General features: G+C 36.9%; 1 protein-coding gene across 3 annotated transcripts in view; it reads right to left on the bottom strand.

Annotated features, from left to right (window-relative positions):
* The window catches only part of Rhobtb3 (Rho related BTB domain containing 3), a 57,703-nt gene that overhangs the window by 7,915 nt on the left and 24,555 nt on the right, over positions 1-25,233 (bottom strand). For all 3 annotated transcript variants that reach the window (XM_046428774.2, XM_046428765.2, XM_046428780.2), the window contains exons 7-11: positions 21,070-21,182; positions 17,479-17,599; positions 10,872-11,045; positions 8,147-8,313; positions 237-333 (exon numbers count right to left, since the gene is read on the bottom strand). In XM_046428774.2, coding sequence (XP_046284730.1) covers positions 237-333; positions 8,147-8,313; positions 10,872-11,045; positions 17,479-17,599; positions 21,070-21,182 — 672 coding nt within the window. The remainder of the gene's footprint in view (positions 1-236; positions 334-8,146; positions 8,314-10,871; positions 11,046-17,478; positions 17,600-21,069; positions 21,183-25,233) is intronic.

Below are 25,233 nucleotides of genomic sequence, written 5' to 3'. Positions count from 1 at the left end.
AATGGGAGTTATGAAATAATCATTAAAAAACTTCTTGTGTAACACAGGTCAAGCTGCTTATATAACACAGGTGACTATGAAATAAGGAGCCCTTAATTACCACCCTGCACAATTTTAAAGGAATGTAGTACATTGACTCTTCTTATTGTGATAAAACTGCTACTTTTACAAATTATGTCTCAAATCTAAGAAAAAAGAACAAAGTTTTCTTTGCAAAGCATAAATTGGAGATCTACCTGAAAGATCCTGAAATTCAGGCTTTTGACTGAAGATGAGGTAGTTAGTCGCAATGAAATGAAGCAGCCAGGTTGAAAGGCAATCAGAGTGGTGGAACTAGAAGAAAAATGAAAAAGAAACAACAATGTACATCACGCCCTTTGATCAGGATGACGACCAGATAGAGAGAGTGACTTGGGAGGAACCATGGAAGAGTCCATATTCACATGTAAGTACCCATGCATGATGCAGCCTTGAGGCTGCTGTGACTGCAGAAAGGGAAGTGGACCATCATTAACAAATAACAGTGAAGTCAATAGCTAAACTGTGGAGCCAACCTAGATGCTCTTTAATAGATGAATGGATTAAAAAAAATGTTGCATATATACACAATGGAATTTTACTCGGCAATAAAACAATAAAATCATGGTACTTGCAGGTAAATGGATGGTATTAGAGAAGATAAAGTGAAGTTAGCCAATCCCAAAAAAACAAATGCCGAATGTTTTCTCTGATATAAGGAGGCTGATTCATAGTGGGGTAGGAAGGAGGAGCATGGGAGGAACAGAGGAACTCTAGATAGAGCAGAGAGGTGGGAGGGAAAGGGAGGGAGCAGGGAGTTAGCAAGGATGGTGAAATGTGATAGACATTATTATCCAAAGTACATGTCTGAAGACACGAATTAGTGTCAACATACTTTATATACAATCAGAGACAATGAAAAAATGTGCTGTATATGTGTAATAAGAATTGTAATGCATTCTACTGTCATTTACTTATTTTTTTTCAAATCAATAAAGAAAGAAAAAAATAACAGTGAAGTGACATCATTCAATGAAGAAGCTGAATCAATAGTGAACAACAAGCTACTGCTGCCGTAGCGGCCAAATGTCTTTAAGCAGAGGTATGGCTGTGCTTGTGGTTAACCAAGAGTATTAGAGGTTCTTGAGGTTTTTTCTTTTTTGGTACTGGGGATTGAACCCAGGGCCTCACTCATGGTAGGTGGTAAACACTCTACCACTGAGTTACATCCCCAGCCCCTTTACTTTTTTTCAATTTGAGACAATCTCACTAACTTGCCCAAGCTGGCCTTGAACCTGTGATCCTGCCTCAGCTTCCCAAGTACAGGCTGGGATTACAGACATGTAGCAACAGGTACAACTTAATTTAAACTTTTAACTAAGGTCATGGAGTTCACTAAATACATTTGTGTCTGTGGAGCAGAAGATTATGGTGAGCAACATCCAAACAAGTTCATTTGAAGAACAAACCAAAAACTACTTTGAGGAGGAAACATCAGCCTAAGGGCATGGGTTTCCATGTGTAAATGTTCTTATGAGAAAGTTATACCTGAATAGTTGCTTTGATGGGTGTACTGCTACACTGAGAAGGGTTTTCTACACAATTCCCATTTCAACAGTGCAAGTAGACGGAACGTCTGAGCAACGTGGCTATTGACATCATCATCTCAATGCAAACCAGTAATATTCACTGATCCATCCAATCACCAATTTGGATTATAGTAACTTGTTGATAGGCAACTTTATTATTATCATTATGATTTTGGTAAACTATGCATTAGACTTACCATTTTAACCATCTTTAAGTGAATTGTTCAGTGGCGTTGAGTGCCTTTACATGGCTATGCAACAAGTACCACTATCCATTTCCAGAACTGTTTATTACCCCAAACTGAAACCCTGTACCCACTAAATAATAATTTCTCTTAACCCCATATGCCCAGGCCCTGGTAACCACTATTCTACTTTCTAAATTCTAAATTTGACTATTCTAGATACCTCACATAAGTAGAATCATAGAATATTTGTTCTTTAGAGTCTGGCTTATTTCACTTGCATAATGTCTTCCAAGGTTCATCCATGTTGTAGTATATATCAAAATTTAATTTATTTTTAAGGCTGAATAATATTCCACTGCATTTTATTTATATATATGTGTGTGTGTATATATATATATGTATATATATATATATATGTATATATATATATATAATTATTGTATAACACATATATAATACACACACACACACACACATAACATTTTGTTTATCCATTTATCCTCAGATGAACATTTAGGTTGTTTCCACCTGTAGGTTAATTATAGCTCTTCTAACAATACTCAAAAATGTTAAATAAGCAATAGGTGATGCTAAATTAAAGAGAGTTATAATATATCAATTTTTTTTTTTTTTTTTTGTACCAGGAATTGAATTCAGGGGCACTCAACCACTGAACCACATCTCCAACACTTTTTTGTATTTTATTTAGAGACAGGGTCTCACTGAGTTGCTTAGCGCCTTGCTGTTGCTGAGGCTGGTTTTGAACTTGCAATCCTCCTGCCTCAGCCTCCCTAGCCACTGGGATTACAGGAATGAGCCACCATAATATCAAATCTTAAGAAGGAAACTCACAGATGAGAACTTTTAAACCTTGCCAGATATGGTGACACATACCTACAATCCCACCTATTTGGGAGGCTAAGGCAGGATGACTCCAGCTTCTAGGCCAGCCTAGGCAATTTAGACCCTGTCTCAGAATAAAAAAAAAATAAAAAACGGGGGTGGGTAGCTGGCAGTTTAAATAGATAGATAGATAGATAGATAGATAGATAGATAGATAGATAGATAGTGTGTGTGTGTTTTGATATATAAATTCACAAGTACCTCTTATTTTCAGTATATATAATTAGGATTTTCAATTGGAAGGAAGTTTACAGCTCATCTAATCAATCCAATTCACATTTTAACAATTTTCTCCCCTATCTTTCAGCAGATGAATGTGACTAATCTCAGGGGAATAGAATAAGAACCTGTAAACTACTTTAACAGAAGCCACCATTACTGTTAGATGATTAACCCAGAGCAGATAACTTATCACCAGAAGGTCAGGATATTCCCTAAGGGCTGTGACTTTGAAAGAGAAGGGAGATCACAGATATTAACAGCTAACTACAAAGACATGACTTAAAATGCAAAATTTTATTTCTTGACCAAGATGTAAGATACCATCACCATGACAGCTTGACATGAGATGAAATACACATCATTGTAAAAATTAAGTTTTTGAAAAAAGTATTTGCTAACCTAAGATAATAGGTTCGAGTTGAAATAAGCAAAAGGAAAAAAGAGAAAAGCATTAAAAAATCTATAAATCAAATGCAAGAGTTTAAGAGCTATATGAAGAATATGGAAAAGGTTCCCAGGAACTCACAAAAAAAGGTCAGAAAGAAAGCTTGTAGACAACAGGTGGCCAAATACTAACATACATTATAAGAAAAATAATTTAAATTTTAATATGAGATTAAATACAACTTCATAGGAATCAAAGTACAGACAAATGGGCTTAAGTGAGTGTTAGAGAAAAAGAATCTTCACATCAGTCTGGAAAAAGTGATATGACTGATGGAAATAAGCATCTCTTTGTGTTAAGATTTGGCATATATAATGCAAAGTCTTGATGGACATATAGGAACCTGAAGACAGAATCATGGCAGAGAGGTTTGGGGAGAGTGGAATCAGAAATGAGAGAATACCAAAACTGCTCATCTATAAAAGACATGAAAGATGCTTTGTGGTCCAAACTGGCAGGGATGAAAGCAAACTGACTGAAGTTTTGATTATTCAGAAAGCTACTTGGGAATCTAATTCTGCTAAAAGAAGCCAGAGAAATGGTGAGAGAAAAGTTTACCAAATTCAGACCATCAGAATGAGGTGGCTAGTAAAATGGAACATGAAACTAGGAACTTCAAGTGGAAACTTGTGTATTAATCAACTTTCTATACTATCACAAATACACACCTGGGATAATCAACTCATAAAGAGAAAAAGGTTATTTTGGTTCACAGTTTTAGGGGTTTCAATTCATAATTGGTTGGCCCTATGGCTCTGGGGGCTGTGGCAGCACATCATGGCAGGAGGACCTGGCACAGTAAGACCACTTACCTCATGACCAGGAAGTGAAAGAGAGTAAGAGGAAGGGAATGGGAATCCCATAATCCCCTCTGAGGACAATGCCCTCAAGGACCTGAAGATCTTCTACTAGGCCCCACCTCTTAAATTTTTCACCCTCTCCAATAGTACCAAGCTGGGGACCAATCTTTTAACACCTGGGCCTTTGAGGGACACTCAAGATCCAAAGTATAGCACTTGGGAAGAAATTTTTTCTGTTATCTGGTATTCATAATTGCCCAACAAGGGACCTCAGGAGTAGGATAAAGGAAAAGTGGTAAATTTAGGCTTAATCTTAGTAAATAAAAAAGTTTTCAGAAACAAATAATGCAATTCAAAAAGACTTTTTAAATTTGTGGGGGGTAGGGACAGATAAGGATAATAACAGTGAGAAACCACAGGATGGGGGTGGGGGACAGGTCAAAAAGAATATCTTGATGAAAACCAAGTGTGTATGGGGTGAGGGGAAACACCTAAAGAAATCAATATGACCACACAGCAAACTCTCTTATACATAAACTATTTAAAAATAAAGGAAAAGAAGCTTGTGTCCATTTTTTTTAAATAGACATGACAGAGTTGTTAGAACAATGTGAAAATAATTAACCAAAAATGAACTGAGAGCCAGGCATAGTGGCACACACCTGTAATCCAGCAGCTCAGGAGGCTGAGGCACTCAGTGAGAACCTGTCTCTAAATAAAATACAAAATAGAGCTGGGGATGTGGTTCAGTGGTAGAATGCCCGAGTTCAATCCCTGGTTATGCACCCCCTACCACCACCACAAAAAAAAAAAAAAAATTGAGGTTGTGAAGGGGAGCTATTTAATTATCTCAAGCTCAATGTAAACAGATTGAGGGTTAATTTTTTAAATCTGTTTTTATCCCTAATATATGATCCTAAGATTGGATTATGAGACAAATAAAGTCCAAAATAGGATAGTAAAAAGACCCCAATGCTTTAAATGAATTCCTTTCCAAGCCCAGAAATACACAGGACAATGAATGAGTACACCTCAGCTTGGAGGCAAGTTTTGAGTGATCAGAGAGTTCTGTCCTTTGCCCTATCAATTGGCTCCATTCTAAGCAGCTTGGATGAAGACAAAGTTGTCATGCTTTTTTTAAACCCTGGATGTCAAAGTTGATAATGATAGGTAATATGTTGTATGCCAGATAACATTTTAAGAAATCCTGACAGTCTGTAGTGATAGATCAAAGATATTCCTTGGAAGACTCCTCAGAAAACTTGGAATGCACCACCATTTGACCCAGCTATCCCACTTCTCAGTTTATAGTTAAAGAACTTAAAATCAGCATACTACAGTGCCTCAGCCACATCAATGTTTATAGCAGCCCAATTTACAATAGCTAAACTTTGGAACTAATCTAGATGCCCTTCAACAGATGAATGGGTAAAGAAAGTATGGTACATATACACAATGGAATACTACTCAGCCATGAGAAGAATGAAATTATGGCATTTGCCAGTAAATGGATGGAACTGGAGAACATCATGCTAAGTGCAATAAGCTAATCCCAAAGAACCAAAGTCCAATTATTTTCTCTGATATGTGGATGTTAGTTCACAATGGTGGGGGGCAGGGGACACTAGGAAAGAATAGAGGTACTTTGAATTAGGCAGAGGGGAATGAAGGGAAGAGAGGGGTATGGGGTTAGGAAGGATAGTAGAATGAATAGGACATTATTACCCTATGTGCATATATGATTACACAACTGGTATGATTCTACATCATATACAACCAGAAGAATGAGAAGTTATACTCCATTTATGTAAGATGTGTCAAAATGCATTCATTCTACTACCATGTATAACTAATTAGAACAAACAAACAAATAAATAAATAATAAAAGACACTCCTTTGGAAAAGACTATAGGGTTCATACCACTTCAGCTGATCCCAACCCCCACAAGTCCTAATTTGCCTTAGGCAGTGGATGGACTGGCAGAGTACCATTGAGATAACCTGTCCTTTGCTCTCAGGAATAAAAGAGAGTGGGAATAAGGAAATGGTAGACTTTTGACTGGAACCACATGGGGAACTAGGCTTGGGAGACAGATTTCAAAATAGCAATTCAAGTTTATTTATAGACCTTGGCCTAGTCCATTGTCAGATTCAAATTCCGAGTTTTTGTTTTGTTTTGTTTTGTTTAAATATATGACAGTAGAATGCATTACAATTCTTATTACACATATAGAGCACAATTTTTCATATCTCTGGTTGTATACAAAGTATATCCACACCAATTCATATCTTCATACATATACTTTGGATAATAATGATCACCACATTTTTACCATCATTAATTATCCCATGCCCCCTCCCTTCCCCTCCCACCCTTCTGCCCTATCTAGAGTTCTTCTATTCTTCCCATGCTCCCACTCTCAATCCCACTATGAATCAGTCTCCTTATATCAAAGAAAACATTTGGCATTTGGTTTTCTGAGATTGGCTAACTTCACTTAGCATTATCTTCTCTATATCCATCAGATTCTGAGATTTTATAACTACAGTTACTCACAGTTATTTTAATTGTGTAAAGTCCATCTGTTCTCTAGAATTAGGAGCAATACAGTTCTTAAAATAAACAAGTCTTAATTGGGTACAATAGTAAATCCTCTAATCCCAGCAATTTAGGAGGCTGAGACAAAAAGATTGCAAGTTCAAGGCCAGCCTGAGCAACTCAGCCAGACCCTGTCTCAAAATAAAAATTAAAAGTTGTGGGGATGTAGTTCAGTGGTGAAGTGCCCCTGAGTTCAATCCCCAGTACTACAAAAATAAATAAATAAATAATAAAAATAAAGAAGTCTTGAGCTTAGAAGAGGCCCAGAAGAAGTATGGCATACCAAAGTAATTTTCAATCTCAAACTGTTTTTTTTTTAAAATTATATTCCTAATACAGTAAGCCATACCAACAAAAGGCATTTTATAAGAATTAATGAAGTATACCAATATTCCTACATGCAACTGAACTTCAAAATATCTTAATGATAAGAATGAATAAATGAATAGAGAATTAATCCAGTTAGGCTAACCATGTACATAAGGACCAATCCTGTCAATTGTCCTTTCAGAAACTCTAAGATGTGATCCTTTTTTGGAAAATACAATGAAAATTCTACCTCCTACAATGCCTATGTGACATGTTATAGCACCATACTCAAATGACTCTGGTAAGGGCCATCATTGAGAAAGAATTGCATACCCATAAACTCCACCACCTTAGAAAGGGATCGAGCAAAACCTAAATTATTTGAAGTTACTTAGCTACAGAAACTGTTATGGAGGCACTTTAGCCTCATTTAGCCAAATTTCCAAATTAAGACTAGTATTAATATCTCTCTTAAAAACAAAGCTTAAAAGAGCAGCCATATCAATGTATATAGCAGCTCAATTCATAATAACTATGGAAACAACCTAGGTATCCCTCAATAGATGAATGGATAAAGAAAATGTGGTATATATATTCAATGGAATATTATCAGCTTTAAAGAAGAAAGAAATTATGGCATTTGCCAGTAAATGGATGTAGCTGGAGAATATCATGCTAAGTGAAATACATGAACTCCAGAAAACCAAAGGCTGAATGTTTTCTCTGATATGCAGATGCTAATTCACAATAAGGGCGTCATCAGGGAAGAATTAGGTAGAGGGGAGTGAAGGGAGGGGAAGGGGGGATATATGGGAATAGGAAGGACAGTAGAATAAAACAGACATTATTACCTTATGTATATATATGACTGCATGATTGATGTGATTCTACAACATGTACAATCAGAAAAATGAGAAATGATATCCCATCTATGTATGATATATCAAAGTGCATAAACGCATTCTACTGTTATGAATAACTAATTAAAACAAACTTAAAAATTAAAAAAAGAGTAGTATAGTTTTTTATAATTAAAAACAAATCAAAAGAACCAGACATACAGGACCAATTACCTTAGCCTTTTTGAGCAGATCGACTATATCGAGATTCATGGAGGCTAGTTCCCTGCTTGGCATGCTCTGTAGCTGTGTGATGATGAACAGCTCACAGATGTGCTGCAGTCTGGAGACTTGGTACATCTCAGCACAGATCAGGAGACACATGGCCTGGAAAATGCCAGCTAACAGAGAAGGGCAATAAGAGGAAACAGGTGATAAAACCTCTGCTTTCACAATCTAACACACACACACACACATGCACAGAACAAGAAAAAAAAAACATACTGATGGTATCATCCAATGTGGACAAGAATGCCTAGGAAAAGCCTTCAGTATCAGCATTCTAAACCATTATGCATATTAAAAATCCACTTAAGCTGTCACACTCAGAGAGGAATCCAGAGTAGGCAACTCCTAACTGACCTTAAGTATCAACCCAGAGGTCAATTGATCCATCAGGTCAATCTTTTTTATTTTTTAATTTATTCTAAATTGTAATATATGACAGCAGAATGTATTTCAATTCATAGTACACACATATTGCACAATTTTTCATATCTCTGGTTGTACACAATGTAGAGTCACACTATTTGTGTCTTTATACATGTACTTAGAGTAATGATGTTCAACTCATTCCACAGTCTTTCCTACCCCCAGGCCCCCTCCTTTACCTCCCTCCCCTTTGCCCTATCTAGAGTTCCTCCCATGCTCCGTCCCCCCAACTACATTATGAATCAGCATCCTTATATCAGAGAAAACATTCGACCTTTGGTTTTTTGGGAGTGGTTAGCTTCCCTTAGCATTATATTCTCCAACTACATCCATTTACCTGCAAGTGCTATGATTTTATTCTCTTTTAATGCTGAGTAATATGCCATTGTATATGTATGTATGTGTATGTGTATATATATATATATATATATATATATATATATATATATATATATCAGGTCAACCTTTTTTTTAATTTTTTTTTTTTTTTTAGTTATAGATGGACACAATATCTTTATTTATTTATTTTTATGTGGTGCTGAGGATGGAATTCAGTGCCTCATATGTGGGAGGCAGGAGCTCTACCACTGAGCTGCAGCCCCAGCCCCTCAGGTCAATCTTTCTGTTAGCAATTTTTCTTTCTTGGCTCTAGTCCCCAGCCTTATTTGTCTTGTTTTTATTGTGGTAAAATAGATATAACATAAAATTTATCATCTTAGTAATTTTTGAGTATACAGTTGAGTGACAAGAAGTGTCTTCATGGTGCTGTGCACCTAGCATTACTATTCCAGAACTTTTTTCATCTTTCCAAAATGAAGTTCTAGATCCATTAAACAATCACTTTCCATTTCTCCATGCCTCTCGCCTCTGGCAACCACCCAGTTTGTTTGTTGTAAACACTTTTCTGTGAGTCTGATTACTATTTCTTTCCTGAACATTTTTTCTAATTAGCAGGATGAAGCCTAATGTTAGGGCAGTTTCAGTTACTCCAAAGAGTAATTGAGACACCAAATTTTACTATTATTTCAAATCTGGTCAACTTTTTAATTTAATATACAAAATTACCATTATTGAAATAATAAACAATCACATTTATTTCCAATAAGAACCAGTGTTTTAACTTTTGTTAGGCAAAAAGGATAAGCTGATCTTTAATAGCTGATCTGTTAATAAGCAAGTATCTCCAAAATACTCCATGGCTAGACCAAACCTAATTTAATTTAAAAAAAGAAAAATTGCTTTTCTTTTCTGGAATTTCTAAAATATTCCAGTAGAGGGCTTATTACATTTAAAATATTTCAATAATAAAAGCAGGAAATTTTCCTACTCTAAAAATTAAAGGAGGAAACCTTAAAGAGAAATGTGGTCTGAGACATGTTTTCTTTTTGTATTTGCTAGGATGCCTTCCTAGGTTTTGTAATAAAGATCTCAGTCTCTTGGATTATATGGGGCTCTAGCTGCATTTGTGGTGGGAGCCACCTGGTGGCCAAAGGATAAAGAGTAATCAAAGGGGCTTCTATGCCTGTATCACAAAGCTCTGGGCCTTTGAAAGGATTTTGCTTTCTCCAAACTGCCTCCAGTTAGAGAAAATCTGCAAGATGTGTCCCAACCTATAGTTGCCACAGATGGTTAGTTCCTGGTCAAAACAGTCCTTGGTCAGTGAATTTGTAAATAAATTCTATAGTTCACTGGATATCCTAAACATCTTGGGAAGTTTTCAGGGGGAGTCAGTTTTATGACAGTCTGACTCTAGCAGAAGTTGGAAGGAGCTTTAAAAGAAAAAAAAAAATCCCACATCCTCTGGGCCAGATGCCATGGCCTCTCAGAATATCAAAAGTCCTCAAAAATACCTCATTCAGAAGTCAGAATCATAAAAGCAGTCTCCCAACCCTTTTCTTTGTGTGGAAGAGATAATGCTCCAATCTCTAGAATTAGAAAGGCCATTAGATCCCCAAACCCCTCCATTTCTGGGTGCCTAGAGGGGTCACAACACAGATGGAGGTGGCTGGGACCTGTACATTTATGCCAGAGGCTTAAAGCCCATAAACGGCTTCCAATCATTGCTTTCCCACTTGAACTAATTGAAGATTCATTGTTGTCCCAACACCATCTCCAACCGTTTAGCGCATGCCATGATGCCAATTGTGGTAGACCTTAACCAAAACCAGATTTCACAGAACACAATTTATCAAAATGGGTAACACAGAAAGTATATTGTGAGTTATTATTTAGCATGTATATTCCTCACCTGGGCAACAGGAGTCGGTATATAGGTATTCTAAAAATGACAAGAAAGTCTCTTTGGAAACACCATAAACTGGAATCAGGACACTCTTTGCTTCCATGTAATTACCATTAAACATGGCCGCCATCACTTCACAACGGGCCACCAGGATGGCCCTATGGGCTGGCACTGTTGTACCTGGAAGGTGCAAAAGAAAGACAAAGTCAAGTAGGATAAATTTGCTGAGTTACCACACTAGCAATTTCTTTCCAGAGTGGCACTGCATATCATCAGCTAAACTGATATGCAAAAGCCAAATCTAGGGGATGGCAACCATTTATTACTCCAGTGATTTTAGTTTGAAGTTGAATGATAAAGAGAGCTCAAATACTGACTTTGAAAGCAACAATTTTCAAATCATGTAACCATTTATTTAATTTATATTTCCTAAACACAGTAACATTGAAAAGGGTTCTTGCTTTGTTTTTATAATGAAATGTCTATCCTTTCTGACTTACTCAAAGTAACACCTCCCCTGGACAGAGGAGGAACATGATGTGGACACCTTCCTTCAAGAAAACTACCCTATGATCCTTTCTGGCCAAACTCACAGAATAGTCTTGGCCAGGCTTCCCCATATTAGAAATAGAAAACTGTAACAAGCACACTAGGAAGAGTCCATACCTCACAGTAGGAATGACAAGAGAATCTCTGTGGCTCTGCCTCTTCTAAGCATACTACCTCCCCAGGCAACAATTCTTTTCCACATGAACAATGCCTTCTTCTAGAGGAACCAGGACTTTAATTTAAAGGCCCCCTCAGCCTATACTCCACACTGAAGATCCACTAAATTAAATTGACTCTCATGGGAGAGCTTGCTAAGCTCTCCACCACCACATAAAGGCAATTCCACATGGGGCGTAGGTGGGCCTGGGAATCATGAGATGGAGCAGTTCTCAGCACTCCTACAACATCAGAAGACCATAAGTTCACACTGCCAGCCTTTAGTCTGACCTAACAAGTTCCACAGATCACTGCTGGGCACCCTCCATATGCCAATCACTGTGTTTGGAACTGAAGACACAAAGGTGAGGAAGTCGAAGCTATCATGCTTTGGAGTAGGAGTTTTAATGGGGAATACCATGGCCAGAGGGCGTGACAAAGCAGCCCCCTCCAGAAAGTAACTTTATGTGCCAAACTACTCTGCCCAAGAATTTATACACATCTCTAAAATCTCATACTTATCAAGGGTATATATTCTTCTCGAAAATATTTACAACTATTGGGTTATCTCCTTTACATCCAAACCTCTTCTGACTCAGAGACACCGCCTAAGCCCAGTGTCTCTCTCCAAAGCCAGTAATTCCTTGGGATCCACATGCAGCCCCTGATGTTGCCAGCTGAGCCCAATGTTTGGCACTGCAGTCTACACCATATCTCCCCCACCAGGAGCAAGGAAGGAGCCCCCAAAGCTACACCCAATAAACACTACCTACCTCCTCCTTCTCTGTCATGACTTTCCCAGCCTCAATGTGACAGTGTCCCTCTACCAAATGGACCAGTTCCATAATTAAAGCATGATATATATATATATATATATATATATATATATATATATATATATATATATACATATATATATATATAGGCAGCAGTTAACAAGGGATTCAAACAGGTAATGCAATCAGACTTGCAATTTAAAGGTTTAAAAATGTTCAAGATAAATAGGGCATCATTTTAAAAAAATAAAGAAAAAGAAGGAAAATTAGAAGCATAGTTAAACAAACTGAATGACCCATAATTTGAGTTAAGCAGAGTGATTTAAGATTGACTAAAAATACCAAGTGGATATTAGATGGGGGTGGAATTTGATAAATCTTGAAATTTTAACAGAAATTTGTGTTGAGGCCAGATGCAGTGGTGTACCACATAATCCCAGCTACTCCAAGGATCACAAATTTTAGACCAGCCTCAAAACCCTGTCTCAAAATAAAAAATAAAAATGTCTGGGGATGTAGTTCAGTGTTAGAACATCCCTGGGTCCAACCCTCAGCACAGTAGGGGAAAAGAAGAAGAAAAGAAAAAAGAAAGAAAGAAAGAAATTTCTGTTGATCATGTTACAACAGAATTGCAAAACCAACTGCAAAACACTTTCAAGACCATTTCAAGCTTAAAATTTAGTTTGGAAAGCCATCAGACTTCCAGTAAAGAAAACATCAACTTCTGTTTCTCAGCTCTTTACACCACTGTTCTGGTGCTATAAATTGTTGTGTTAACATAATGCCCCAGGAGAGCTATGTTTTTTTAACACTGTATATAAAAATATTTGCTAAAAGAACATTATGCAGTGTTTATATACTAACCAGTAATAGGATACAGGTGAAGAATTACTTAAAGAACAAACAAAAAAAAAAACCAAACAATTTTCTAGCTAAAAGATAAACATGCTCTTGGAAAATGTCAAGGCCAAACTATCTTTTCTTTGTATTATTCATCTGATGTCGCAGTTTTAAGAGACTTTTTCTAAGGAAAAAAATAATCTTAAAAATGAAACAAAATATAAAAGCTCAATTCTCCTACTATCTTTGATGGATTATCAAAGGCCTTGATTCCATTGCATACAAAATAAAATACTACATTTGTTACACCATTTTTTTTACTACTTTTCAGGTTTCAAAAGTGAAATTTTTAGAATTGTGTTTGATCTCATTCTGAAAAAAAAAGGATATCTGTCTTGCTGAAGAGAGATTTAGAGTATGTACTACATAGCTAAACAGGGAAGGAATAATTTTGTAAAAGAACTTTTCATGTGACACAGATTTAAATGTCAAAGGAAACCCCTATTTTTCTATACACGTCTAAATATTTACCAATACTAACTTTAGAATGGCTAGAGTAACTTCTTTTTTTAAATAAACCCAAACAACGAATTACAGGTGGTAGTGAAAATACATATTTGATGATCACCTATTACAGGGACAGTATCCCATGTCAGGTTTTTACATCCCATTTTGACTTCAGCCAGTTGTTGGTAACAGTCTGAATCCTTCTAAAAGAAGGGTTTTCTGTGGAGCCTGGGTTCAACATGAATGGCACAGTGACCTGCCAGAGATGGCTGCCATGCACAGAAAAAGGGTGGCGTCTATGAGTCAGGCCTGCACTGGTCCTGCACATCCACTCTCGATTCTTGTAACCACCACCTCACAAGGCAGAAATTAGAATCTCCTCCCACAGATGAGGAAACAAAGGTGCTTCATCTTATGAACGAAAAATTTCTGTTAAAATTTAAAGGTGACATCAAATTTCACCCACATCTACTATCCACTTGGTACTTTTGATCAATCTTAAAAATCAATAATGGAAAGTAATTCACTCAAATCTGTACAGTAAAAACATGTCCCAGCAAAGACCCCAGCTAGGACTTCCTGGCCTATGCTAATTCTACCTCATCAAGGTACATTGGTTTATTAGTTCTGGGCTGATACCCCAGACATTTCATCCTCACTTAGGTTTCCCTAAGCCTCCCATGAGGTTCAGTGATGTTCACGCTCAAAACTGGAGTAAAGAAGCCAAAGAGTTATTACTTGTGACTTCAAATTTACTATTATTGCATGAAGAGTAAACCTTACACTTAAATAACTACTTAGTTTTAAAATGGTCTTTCCTGTTGTGTCACATAAATTTATACTAAGGATACCAAAGTTATATCCAAATGTGAATTATTTCACAAATATGAATCTTTCAGAACACATACTTTGCATTACAAATATTTTAGGTCAAAGTGTATAGAAGAAAAACTGCACATTTATCTAAGACTTCACTAAAACTTTAAAAAATTCTATAATTAATATTTGAGATGGTTTATTATCAACCATTACTCTGAGGGTCTCTATCAATTCCAGTATGAGTCAACTTGAAATATTTTGAAATATAAGAATGCTTTCCTTCCCTATTTTTGGTATAAAATACTTTAATTATCAATTAAAAAGTTAGAGATACATTCACACTTCAAACAGCTATTTTCATTAATACCAGAAACAAAACCCAAAAAAAGACATTGGTTTTTTTTTTTTTTTTAGAGTGACATTGGGTGTGGAAGCCTGGCCCTCAACTTAAGATGTGAACACGGGGATGTCTGAAAAGTCCACAGGAAGGGTAAACAAAATGACCAAGCCTGAGTGGAACAGAGGCATTGCCCCTGGAGGCCATACACCCTGCAAAGATTTGAAGAGGGTTTATGTTGTACATGTCAATTCTCAACTTCAGAACCATCAATCTCATTATCAAGTGTCATTTATTAAAGGTTGGTTGATGTTGTGGGACATAGTGATGCAACAAAGCATGTGTGATGTGATTACTCATTTGCAGAATAACCCAACAGTCCATCTATAAGAGGATTACTGAGGTGTTTGGAAATATAAACTTCCAACCAAGGAAATATAGGTTACAAAAAATAAATGAATGACTAAAGACAACCAAAGGACTATAACTTGATCATCAGTGAAGAATTAAATACTGAGTCCATTATATTTTATCTGATTTGTCTCAAATACTGTGTGAGTGGTAAGAGATTGGTCAGCCCTGGTCACAGGACCAGTACCAGAGCATCCGAGAAAGTCCTAAATATTGGATATGATTAATAAACACACTATATTCTATTATAGGGTAAAAAACATTCATCAGATTCATTAAGGTCCTGACGAAACAGCACTACAAACTATTCTTATGTTCACCACATAACCTTCAGTTTACCACTTCTTTTTTCCCTTATGAAAAACATGCCCTAGATTGTCATATGGTCCCTGGAGTACTTTGTTCCCACCTCATCCTCAACTGCTCAGTATGAATCCAATCAACCCTAAAACACATATGGCTAAACAGATCTCAGTGCCCCACAGGAAATCATTTGGAAAAGAGTACTTGGACATCTCCTGCCATCACCCACCTTCTTTTAGAATATAGAAACTGTTATTCCATCTTTCTAAAATGGACTTTAAAAAAATTAATCTTGGAAAAACAAATCGTATTTCTTCTCAACAATGGATACAGTCCTTCCTGTTGACGTGTAACGCTTCTTAGATGATTTGTTAAAAAAAAATCTCTATGCCTTTTGCATAGATAGAATGCATCAACCATTTTCCATGAATACTTTCATCAACAAAGATTTTTCTTCTAGAAGCTAGAGAGAATTCTATAAACCACAGGGAGCTTTATCCCCCAAAGGCTTGCTCCACCTATAATGAATAATCAATGAACCCTGGCTTCACTTTGGGTTTTATTTTGGCAAGTAATAAATCAAGGCATGATAATATTAGGGGCTTAGTCAAAGTCAGTTTTAGGTTTCTTAAAATGATGAAAGGGTTACAGAAAATCTGTGGCCTCTGTTGGCTTTCCCCCCCACCCCATCACTTTTTATATGTCTCAAGGTTACTCTTATTGTCTCATTTTCAATGTCCTAGGCTCATACTGCCTACAGTGCTGACAGCAGCTTTGGAAGGTACTTTGGAAAGCTTCCAATTAACTGTTTGTCTTGGAAGGTGACCAAAGTTAAAAGTAAAATGAATCTTTCTGGGCAAATAGTTTTTAAAGTAAATGACCATGTTAGCTGTCACATATTTTCACCATAAAATTAGAATTATATCTTACTCTTCACAATAGCCCACATAAAGTTCTAGTTAATTCATCTGGAAACATCTCCTTCTACCCTTCTTGCATAACTAAACATATATGAGAATTCATTTCAAGATTCTGCTTTTAACATGCTAATCTGACAAAATTATCCATGCAAGTAACTAATAATGGGCATTAAAACAGCTCATATTTATTACAATTAGGTGGCATTACTTTCCCACAGAGATAAGAAGCAGCTTTCAGTTGCTCTGGAAAACACTTGTGAGCACTGTGAGAAATCAACGCAGCAATATCTGTGGGTGTCTGATACAGGCCAGGCATGACCCTCAATTCAAAATTAGATCCTCTCACTCAAATAAAGACACACACACACACACACACACAGAGAGAGAGAGAGAGAGAGAGAGAGAGAGAGAGAGAGAGAGAGAGAGAAATGAACAAAGTGAACAAAAGGTAATGTAATTTTAAGGGAGCTGACCTCACTTGAATCAAAAACCAGTATATTACCCAGGCCTTTAATCCCAGTGACCTGGGAGACTGAGGCAGTGGATGGCAAGTTTAAAGCCAGCCTGTGCAACTTAGTAAGACCCTATCTTGAAATAAAAGGGCTAGGGATCTGGGAGAGCACCCCTGTGTTCAATCCTCAGCACAAACATACACTCAAAAAACACTTGCCCCAAAACTAAGCAAACAAACCACTCAGGATCTTAAAGAAATTCACAAACAAAAATACATAATAATGTATTACAGGTTATCTCATCCTTGCTGATTTCTAGAAAACATCTGGGTGTTGAGGCACATGCCAATAATCCCAGCAATTCTGGAGGCTGAGGCAGAAGGATTGCAAGTTCTAGGCGCCCCTCCCCCCTTTCTCTCATGTGCGCACACGGACACACACACACACAATCACACACACACATTTATCAGAAGCCGAAACAAAGTGAGGAAAGCAAATAAGAAAATGAAAATGCATAATGAACTTTGCAAATTTGAGCCATACCTTGTATTTCAAAGACAACATCAGCAAGCATCGGTTTATTAAGGAAAAACTTGAGGGAAGTGTTATAAAACCACAGAGGTTTTCTGGCTTGGTAGGTTTTGCAATTCCTTAGACAATTAATCTATAAGAAAAAACACAAATACAAGAAGAGAGATTGTTCAATATGCTTTGGCAATATTTAAGTACTGGTTTGAGAATTTGTCTGTCTGAAGAAATAATGATTACTTACTCCATGGCATTTCTTTTTTTTTTTTTTAATATTTATTTTTTAGTTGTAGTTGGACAATACCTTATTTTATTTATTCATTTCTATGTGGTGCTGATGATTGAACCCAGGGCCCTGCACGTGCTAGGCGATTGCTCCACCACTAAGCCACAAACCCAGCCCCTCTCTGTGGCACTTCTGATCACAGTGTTGGAGGAAACTCACCCTCAAGTACTACTTCTGCTCCCTGTTTATAGTACCATATTCAACACACAACACAGGACAGGCACTGGCTAAGTGAAAACACAACTCTATAGCCAAGAAGCTGTAGGAACCTGAACTGCTACGGGTCTTCATTGAGAAACAGCAGCAGCACAAACACATATGAATGCCTAACAAAATAAGTTTACTCATTCTATCTGATTTGTTCATTAAGAAAGTAAGAAGGGGCTGGGGATGTAGCTCAAGCGGTAGCGCGCTCGCGTGGCATGCGTGCGGCCAGGGTTCGATCCTCAACACCACATACAAACAAAGATGTTGTGTCCGCCAAAACACTAAAAAATAAATATTAAAATTTCTCTCTCTTTCTCTCTCCTCTATCTCTCTCTCTCTCTCTTAAAAAAAAAAAAAAAAGAAAGAAGACAAAAATTTAATTGGCAATTTAGGAAAACACATTTTCCCCTTATCATACCATGTTCTTTTATTGCCTATTAGCTCAATATTTTCTCCTAAAGAAATGAACATTAAATACACACACACCTTAGAGTGATTAATTGGCTCATGTCCATCTTAATCACCAATCTTATAATCCTAATATCTTTTCTATACACTGCACAGACTACTCATTCACCTGGGTCTCTGATCTGGAGCTCCGATCGCTCTTCCCTTGACAACACATCCCTTGTCCCATCACACCTGCCTGCTGCAGCTGGCAGCCTCAAGCGGCAGTGCCTCCATCCCACTCAGCCTTCAGACGTCCCTTTGTTCCAAACCTACAAGTTGAGGGCCAGCCTCACTTTCCTCAACCTCCATCCATTTTCTTTTCCTTTCTTACTTACTCTGGTTTATTTATAATGAATAAGCTAAACAAACCTGAACATTTTCAGGTAGAGTTGCCCAAAGATGAAGAAATATAACTTATTTGAAATACTAGGATTCATTAGGACTACAAGCTTTTTTGCATTATTATACGCTCATTTGGGATGATTTAATGATGATTTTTATTGAAACATCATATCTTACTCATTCCTGACAGATTCACCCATTTCCCTGGTTGAATCGCAGCCCTGCTCAGAATTTTAAACCTCTACTTGGCTAGCTAGGGAAATCAAAACACTCTATCCCCTAGAAATAATCACACATGTAACATTAAGAATAATAAGAATAAATGACACATACTCCCCACTGCCGATTAATCTACTGTGGTGAAAATTTTAAATCTTTAGTGAGTGGGGAAAATAGCAGTATCCTTCCTCACAAAGAAAAAGGAAACACACTGCTGAATGGCGTCCAAGAGGAAGCAGAGAGGTAAAACAGACCACACGAATGGGGGTCCTTTAACCACATTCTTACCTATTCACAATGTGCCACAATACACCGTGAAGGAGCCAGGGATAGAAGCTAGTGAATGCTTCACAAAAAGGAGACTATCAGCCAGCAAGTATCACAGATTTGGAAGTTAGTAGAAGCCTCCAGGAGCACAGTGCCTCCATTTAAAGAAAGCCCTGACTTGCTCTAAGTTGTAGAGATAATTTGTGGCAGGCTCACAATTTAAATCCACATTCCCGAAGTTCTAATTCAGTGTCACTTGTTTTCTGTTTTGTTTTGTTTGTTTCCATTTTTCAGTACTGAGGATGGAACCCTGGGCCTTGAGCATGCTAGGCAAGCACTCTGAGCAGCATCCCCAACACAGTGTTACTTTCCTGTAATGTGTTCAGTCAGTGAGATGGACTTTTATCCCAGGAAAGCACAGAAGATGGGTGGAAAAACTTTTCCCTCTTGTGCAAGCAAGGGATTTTAGTTCAATAGCATGGAATTCCCTTCACAAGAGGAATTCAGTTTATTCTCAGTACCCAAAGGGATGTATGCAGAATGAGACCCATGAAAAAAGGTGCAGGTTCAGAACAAAAGCAACACTCTTCCCTTACCTGTACATAAGGGTATGAATTTGTACACTGTGAACATTATGTACCTATATATTATGTATGAATGTATGTGTCATTTCTGCTTTGAATTTGAAAGAAAAAAGTGAGAGGGCAGAAGTTTAGTGAGAACACAGATGTATATGATGTGCATTTTCATTGGTCAATACATAAGTTATGATCCATAACATAAGTTAACTAGACCAATTGCTTTGAAAAACAGAATGTAGGTGTATTACATATTTTTACAAAATAATTATTTACTTGAATTAGTTGCAAGAGAGCTACCATCCTGCTAAACACCTGTAAAACTAGACAGCTTCAGTATCTGCTTCAATAAGTCACTGAAGTAAAAGAAAGATCTGGCCCCTTAATTCCACGCTATTTTGCTAAAAAATCTTTCTTCTCAATTAAAGAACAGTCAGGAATCTTCATTATAATTATAGTTTATATTTTTAAACTATAAATTTAGGGTTGTAGAAGTGACAAAGTCAATTGTAGAAAATAAATAAAGAAATAATATTCTTTTTTTACATTAAATATAAATCTGTATTCTGCTAGGCGTTATACACAATGTACCTTTTTATCTACTATAGTCAACTTGTTTATCACAGAATCTGAAATAAGAGTACACTGGTTTAATTATATAATGTGGTTGTTTTAAAATTTAACAAATCTACTTTTAAAAGTTCTTATATAGTCTACAATTTAAGTTACTGGAGTTTTAATGTACACGTTTACGGCCATATATAAATTCTATATTTTTATAACCCCAAACTTAGTTATAGTTTTGAACTTAAACTAGATAGAATCCTTAATTGCCCACCTGGTTATATAAATTTCTCAGAACCCTCAAAAAAGGCACACACAGGAACTGCCCTCCTCCTGCAAACAACTTTTGATTGTGAGCCATAAGAAAGCATCCTCTCCAAGAAGTTGAACTGCAGCTGGAAAAATCAAACAACCCTTCCTTCCTGACATGGATCATGTATTTCCAGAGCTCTAGTGAAGTATTCCAGAAGTTTGAACTCACAAATGAGTATTTTGAAGACATGACTCACACATATTTTAATTCTTACATAAATTTAAATCTAAGTAACAAAATAGCATGTGTTTCTACTTAAGATGTTACATGGAAGAAATATATTCAGGGGAAATACTCATTTATATATTACTTAATTCTTCTAATGACTCCATATTACATACATCATTTTATGTCAGAGAGAGTCAAACAAATTAACTTACCTTTCCCGGTGTTTTTAAAATGCATTTAACTTTCTCAATCACATTAGAAACATCCCCAGAATCTTTCAACTTCTTCCTGATATCTTCTTCCAATTCTTCCCACTGAAAAGCACCTGTAGCAAATTAGTACATATTATAATTTTCTATTACAGCAGAAGGTAAGAAAAATTAATCTCACACTAGATATCATTATTCATTTTGTTTTGTTTTTTTAGCATTTTCTTCTAGTTTTTTCTTTACCAAACATAGTCTTACTATTATGAAATACATTTAATAGCTCTTATATTTTTAACAAATCAGTTTTGGGCTTCCCCTACATTTCTTGAAACCGGAAGTACTCTTGCCTGAACAGCTGCCACCTCTCTGTGACTGGTGATAACAGCACTGGCCAGAATATGAGCTACTACGACAATGGCTCCAATATCCAAGTTATTTGTCTGCCCTGGGGAAGAAGGTAGATGCACTCTTTCCCATACTGATCATGGAGAGCACTGACCATCAGGTAGAGGAATACGAAACAGAAAACGTTCTAAAGGTGTCATGAATGGGAGCATTTCTCCAGAAAATCCCCTATGCATACAAAAAGTCTGCATAAAAACATCAAGAGTTTAAGGACCCAGTGGAAAAGCCAATGGAAATTGAACAAAGAAATTTTGTTCAGTTGGGCACTATGGCACACAATTGTGATCCTAGAGACTTAAGAGGCTGAGATAGAAGGATCACAAGTTTGAGGACAGCCTGGGCAACTCAGCAAGACCCTGTCTCAAAAACAAAAACAAAAAAATAAAATAAAATAAAAAGGGCTGGGAATGTAGCTCAGGTTCAATACTAATTAAAAGGAAGATATTTAAATTTATTCTATATCAGCTATTCACAGTCCTATCTGTGCATTATATTTACCTGGAGATGTACCTGTTATAAAATGCTATCAGAAGAGGTCTCGTACCAATTAAATTATAATTTTTGGAGCTGAGGCCCTGACACCAATATGTTTTTAAGACCTCCTAGGTGACTTGATGTGTATGGAGTGCTGCTGATGACCACTATTCTACCTTTAGAAATCTCATCCATTATCATAACCCAGGGTAAGCGGTACACAGCAAGTAGTAGGTGTAATTTTTGATTGTCTACACTCACCCAAGCTGAAGGAGAACACAAATACTGTCTCTGTAGTCACCTTTAATATGATGAGTAAAAGTTACACTAAGTTAACATGTTAACATAAGTAAAGTTACATTAACTAAAGAGCATCTATATCTCCAATGAGATTATTATCTGAAAGTAAACATGTATCGAATAATCTAAATACATGGATTAGCATCAGGTAACCCTCTCCCCCCCCAACACACACACACACAGGTCACTGGGCTATTGGTTTGTGAAAACAGACACAAAAAGAACCAATAACTAAGAATGAAAGAAAGATAATTTTTTAAATTATTTTTTTAGTTGTTGAGGGACATGATACTTTATTTTTATTTTTTTATTTTTATGTGGTGCTGAGGATTGAACACAGTGCCTCACAAGTGCTAGGCCAGTACTCTACCACTGAGCCACAACCCCAGCCTGAAAGGAAGACTAATTTTTAAGTGCACATTAATTGAGTGGGCTGCTTTCACAATCAGAAATGCTAACGGAATCATCTTTGATGCCTTTAGGTCCAAATAAAACCATAATCATTGCACTGGGAATTTTGTTTTGTAATAAAGACATTTAACATGAGATATAAAAGATCTAACCTCCTCCTTTTACATTTATTTATCTACCTACCTACCTATTTATTTATTTATTTTTGTGGTACTAGGGATTAAATCTAGGGGTACTCTATCACTGAGCTACACCCAGCCTTTTTATTTTGAGACAGAGTCTCCCTTAGTTGCTATGGCTGGCCTTGAACTTGTGATCCTCCTGACTCAGCCTCCCTAGTCACTGGAATTATAGGCATGTGCCACCACACACAGCCCAACCTCCTACATTTTTTAAGTTTATAGTCCAGTATTGTTAACAATAAGCATGAAGCCATATGGCAAGATCTCTAGAGTTTATTCATCTTGCATTATTCAGTGGGATTTTTCTTTTTTTCTTTTTTTTTGGTGCTGAGACCCGGGAGTGAACTCAGTGGGATTTTTTAAAGGATAGCTTTTCAAAGCACTTATCTAGCCTCTTAGCACATTATACTCAGGTATAACCTCAGGTATAACAGGCTGCTTTTATGCAGTGCAGAAAAGAGCATGCCAAGAATAATTCTAAGCAAAGGAGTATACAATGCAAACTAAAGATGAACACTCAACTCCACATATTTATCTACCCTGCAGCATTTCAGTAAGTGATACAAAATGCTAGGGTCCTTCTGTGACAGGAAGAGATCAAAGCTACATTTTTGAGGCTCTTACAAATATTTAAATTCTTAACCATCTGAGATCAGGTGACAGAAATTTGCAAGCCTAAGACTGTGTCAAGTATTGTAAGAATGTTACAATTGTATGCCATTTAAGGATTACTCCCTGAAGACCAAGAAACCATGGGCCTCACTGTGCCACTAGTTCTTTTCCTCTAAGGAGCAGTCATGAGATACTGACACATTATGCAGTGTTCTTTATCATCCAATGGAAAATTAACACATACAAAACAGACATACCTGGACTGTTACCTATTTATTCTTTGTAACCTGCTTAATTTAACAAAAACAAACAAACAAACAAACAAACAAAAAAACCTCAACAACAAAATAAAGGGCAGGAGATAGGTTTCTTTTGATCTTTCAGCCCCTGTTTTCTCAGGGCAAATATCCATAGCATGCCATGCCCTAGTGTTCTACCTCTGTGTGAGCAGAAGAACTGACATGAATACCAACAGTCTTGTTGGCCATGATATCCTAACAACAACAACAACAAAAAAAAAAACCAGACCTGGCTCCTTTATTGAAGACTCTAAGAAAAATGTATGTTATATTCAAAATGTTTGTTTGATTTGATAAAAGACATTAAAAAAAAAAAAAAAAGCAGTCACAAACAAGGACTAGAAAAAAGTAATAATGTTCAAACATTTTCTCCTGACAGTGGGATCTATGTGATTTTTTTGTTTCTCTTATACATTTTCTACATTTTTCAAAATTTTCTTTATTTGAAAATATATTTTATTCCTTTTCTTTTTTTTCCCTAGGTGCTGGGGATTGAACATGTGGCCTTGCACATCTAAGCAAGCATCTACTACTAAACCACATCCCCAGTCTTGTTTCACTATTTTTTAAACATAGCTTTTGCCAGAGTCACAGGTTATTATCTATAAAAAATTAAAGAAGGGGCTGGAGTTGTGGCTCAATGGTAGAGTGCTTGCCTGGCATGTGTGAGGCACTGGGTTCAATTCTCAACACCATATAGAAAAACAAATAAATATATTATGTCTATCAACAACTAAAAATTAAAAAAAAATTAAAGAATAAAAGTAAGTTAAATAATGAAGAATAATTAACTGTAGAACCAGTTACTTTTCCTTCTCAACTAGCACCAGGGTCTCCTATAGCCTCAGGTCACGGGCCTGTACCCCTATTCATAGCTAACACCACCTTCTGCCTCATTGAGATGTACAGGAAGTGATCACTGAAGAAATGGGCTAGTTCAGTGTCAGGTTAGGAAGCGGAGCTATGAAGTTAAGGTAGCTCAGGAAGCTCTCCATACTCCATTCACTCCACTGGCCTCTGCCCTCTAATCCCTGTTTCCTGGCTCACTTACTTTCTAATCAAGAGCTAAGCATCCACTTCCCCCCACTTCAGGCACAGGACACAATAGGATGCTGAGCACCCCAACTCCAAAAAGTTCAGCACCAACCTTGCAGCTCACCCCATTTTGACTTTGTGCCCTAAGTTGGTATAGGGTTCGTTCTTCAGTTTCTGAACGAAATTTGAAGCCAAATTTTAACTGGTACCCATTCTTCCAAGAGCATCAAGCATTTGGGAGGCTGTTGGAAAAGCAGAATCTTATGGCCTTTCCCCAAATCGGAATCTGCTCATTAACAAGACTGCCAGGTGACTTGAGTGCACTTGAAGATTTGAGAGCACTAGTCTAGATGATGAAGGGCCAAGGGCAACACAGTCACTGCCCAAATGTTGGTCACCAGAATGAAATAATGGGCCTCCTAACTGGATTCCTGTCTTACCTTCTCTAT

The sequence above is a fragment of the Marmota monax genome, unplaced genomic scaffold, assembly GCF_021218885.2.
Source record: "Marmota monax isolate L192 unplaced genomic scaffold, Marmota_monax_Labrador192_F-V1.1 WCK01_AAM20220418_F8-fsc00018, whole genome shotgun sequence".
NCBI lineage: Eukaryota > Metazoa > Chordata > Mammalia > Rodentia > Sciuridae > Marmota > Marmota monax.
Note: the sequence above shows the minus strand (reverse complement) of the source record. Positions and strands in the feature narration are given on the sequence as shown.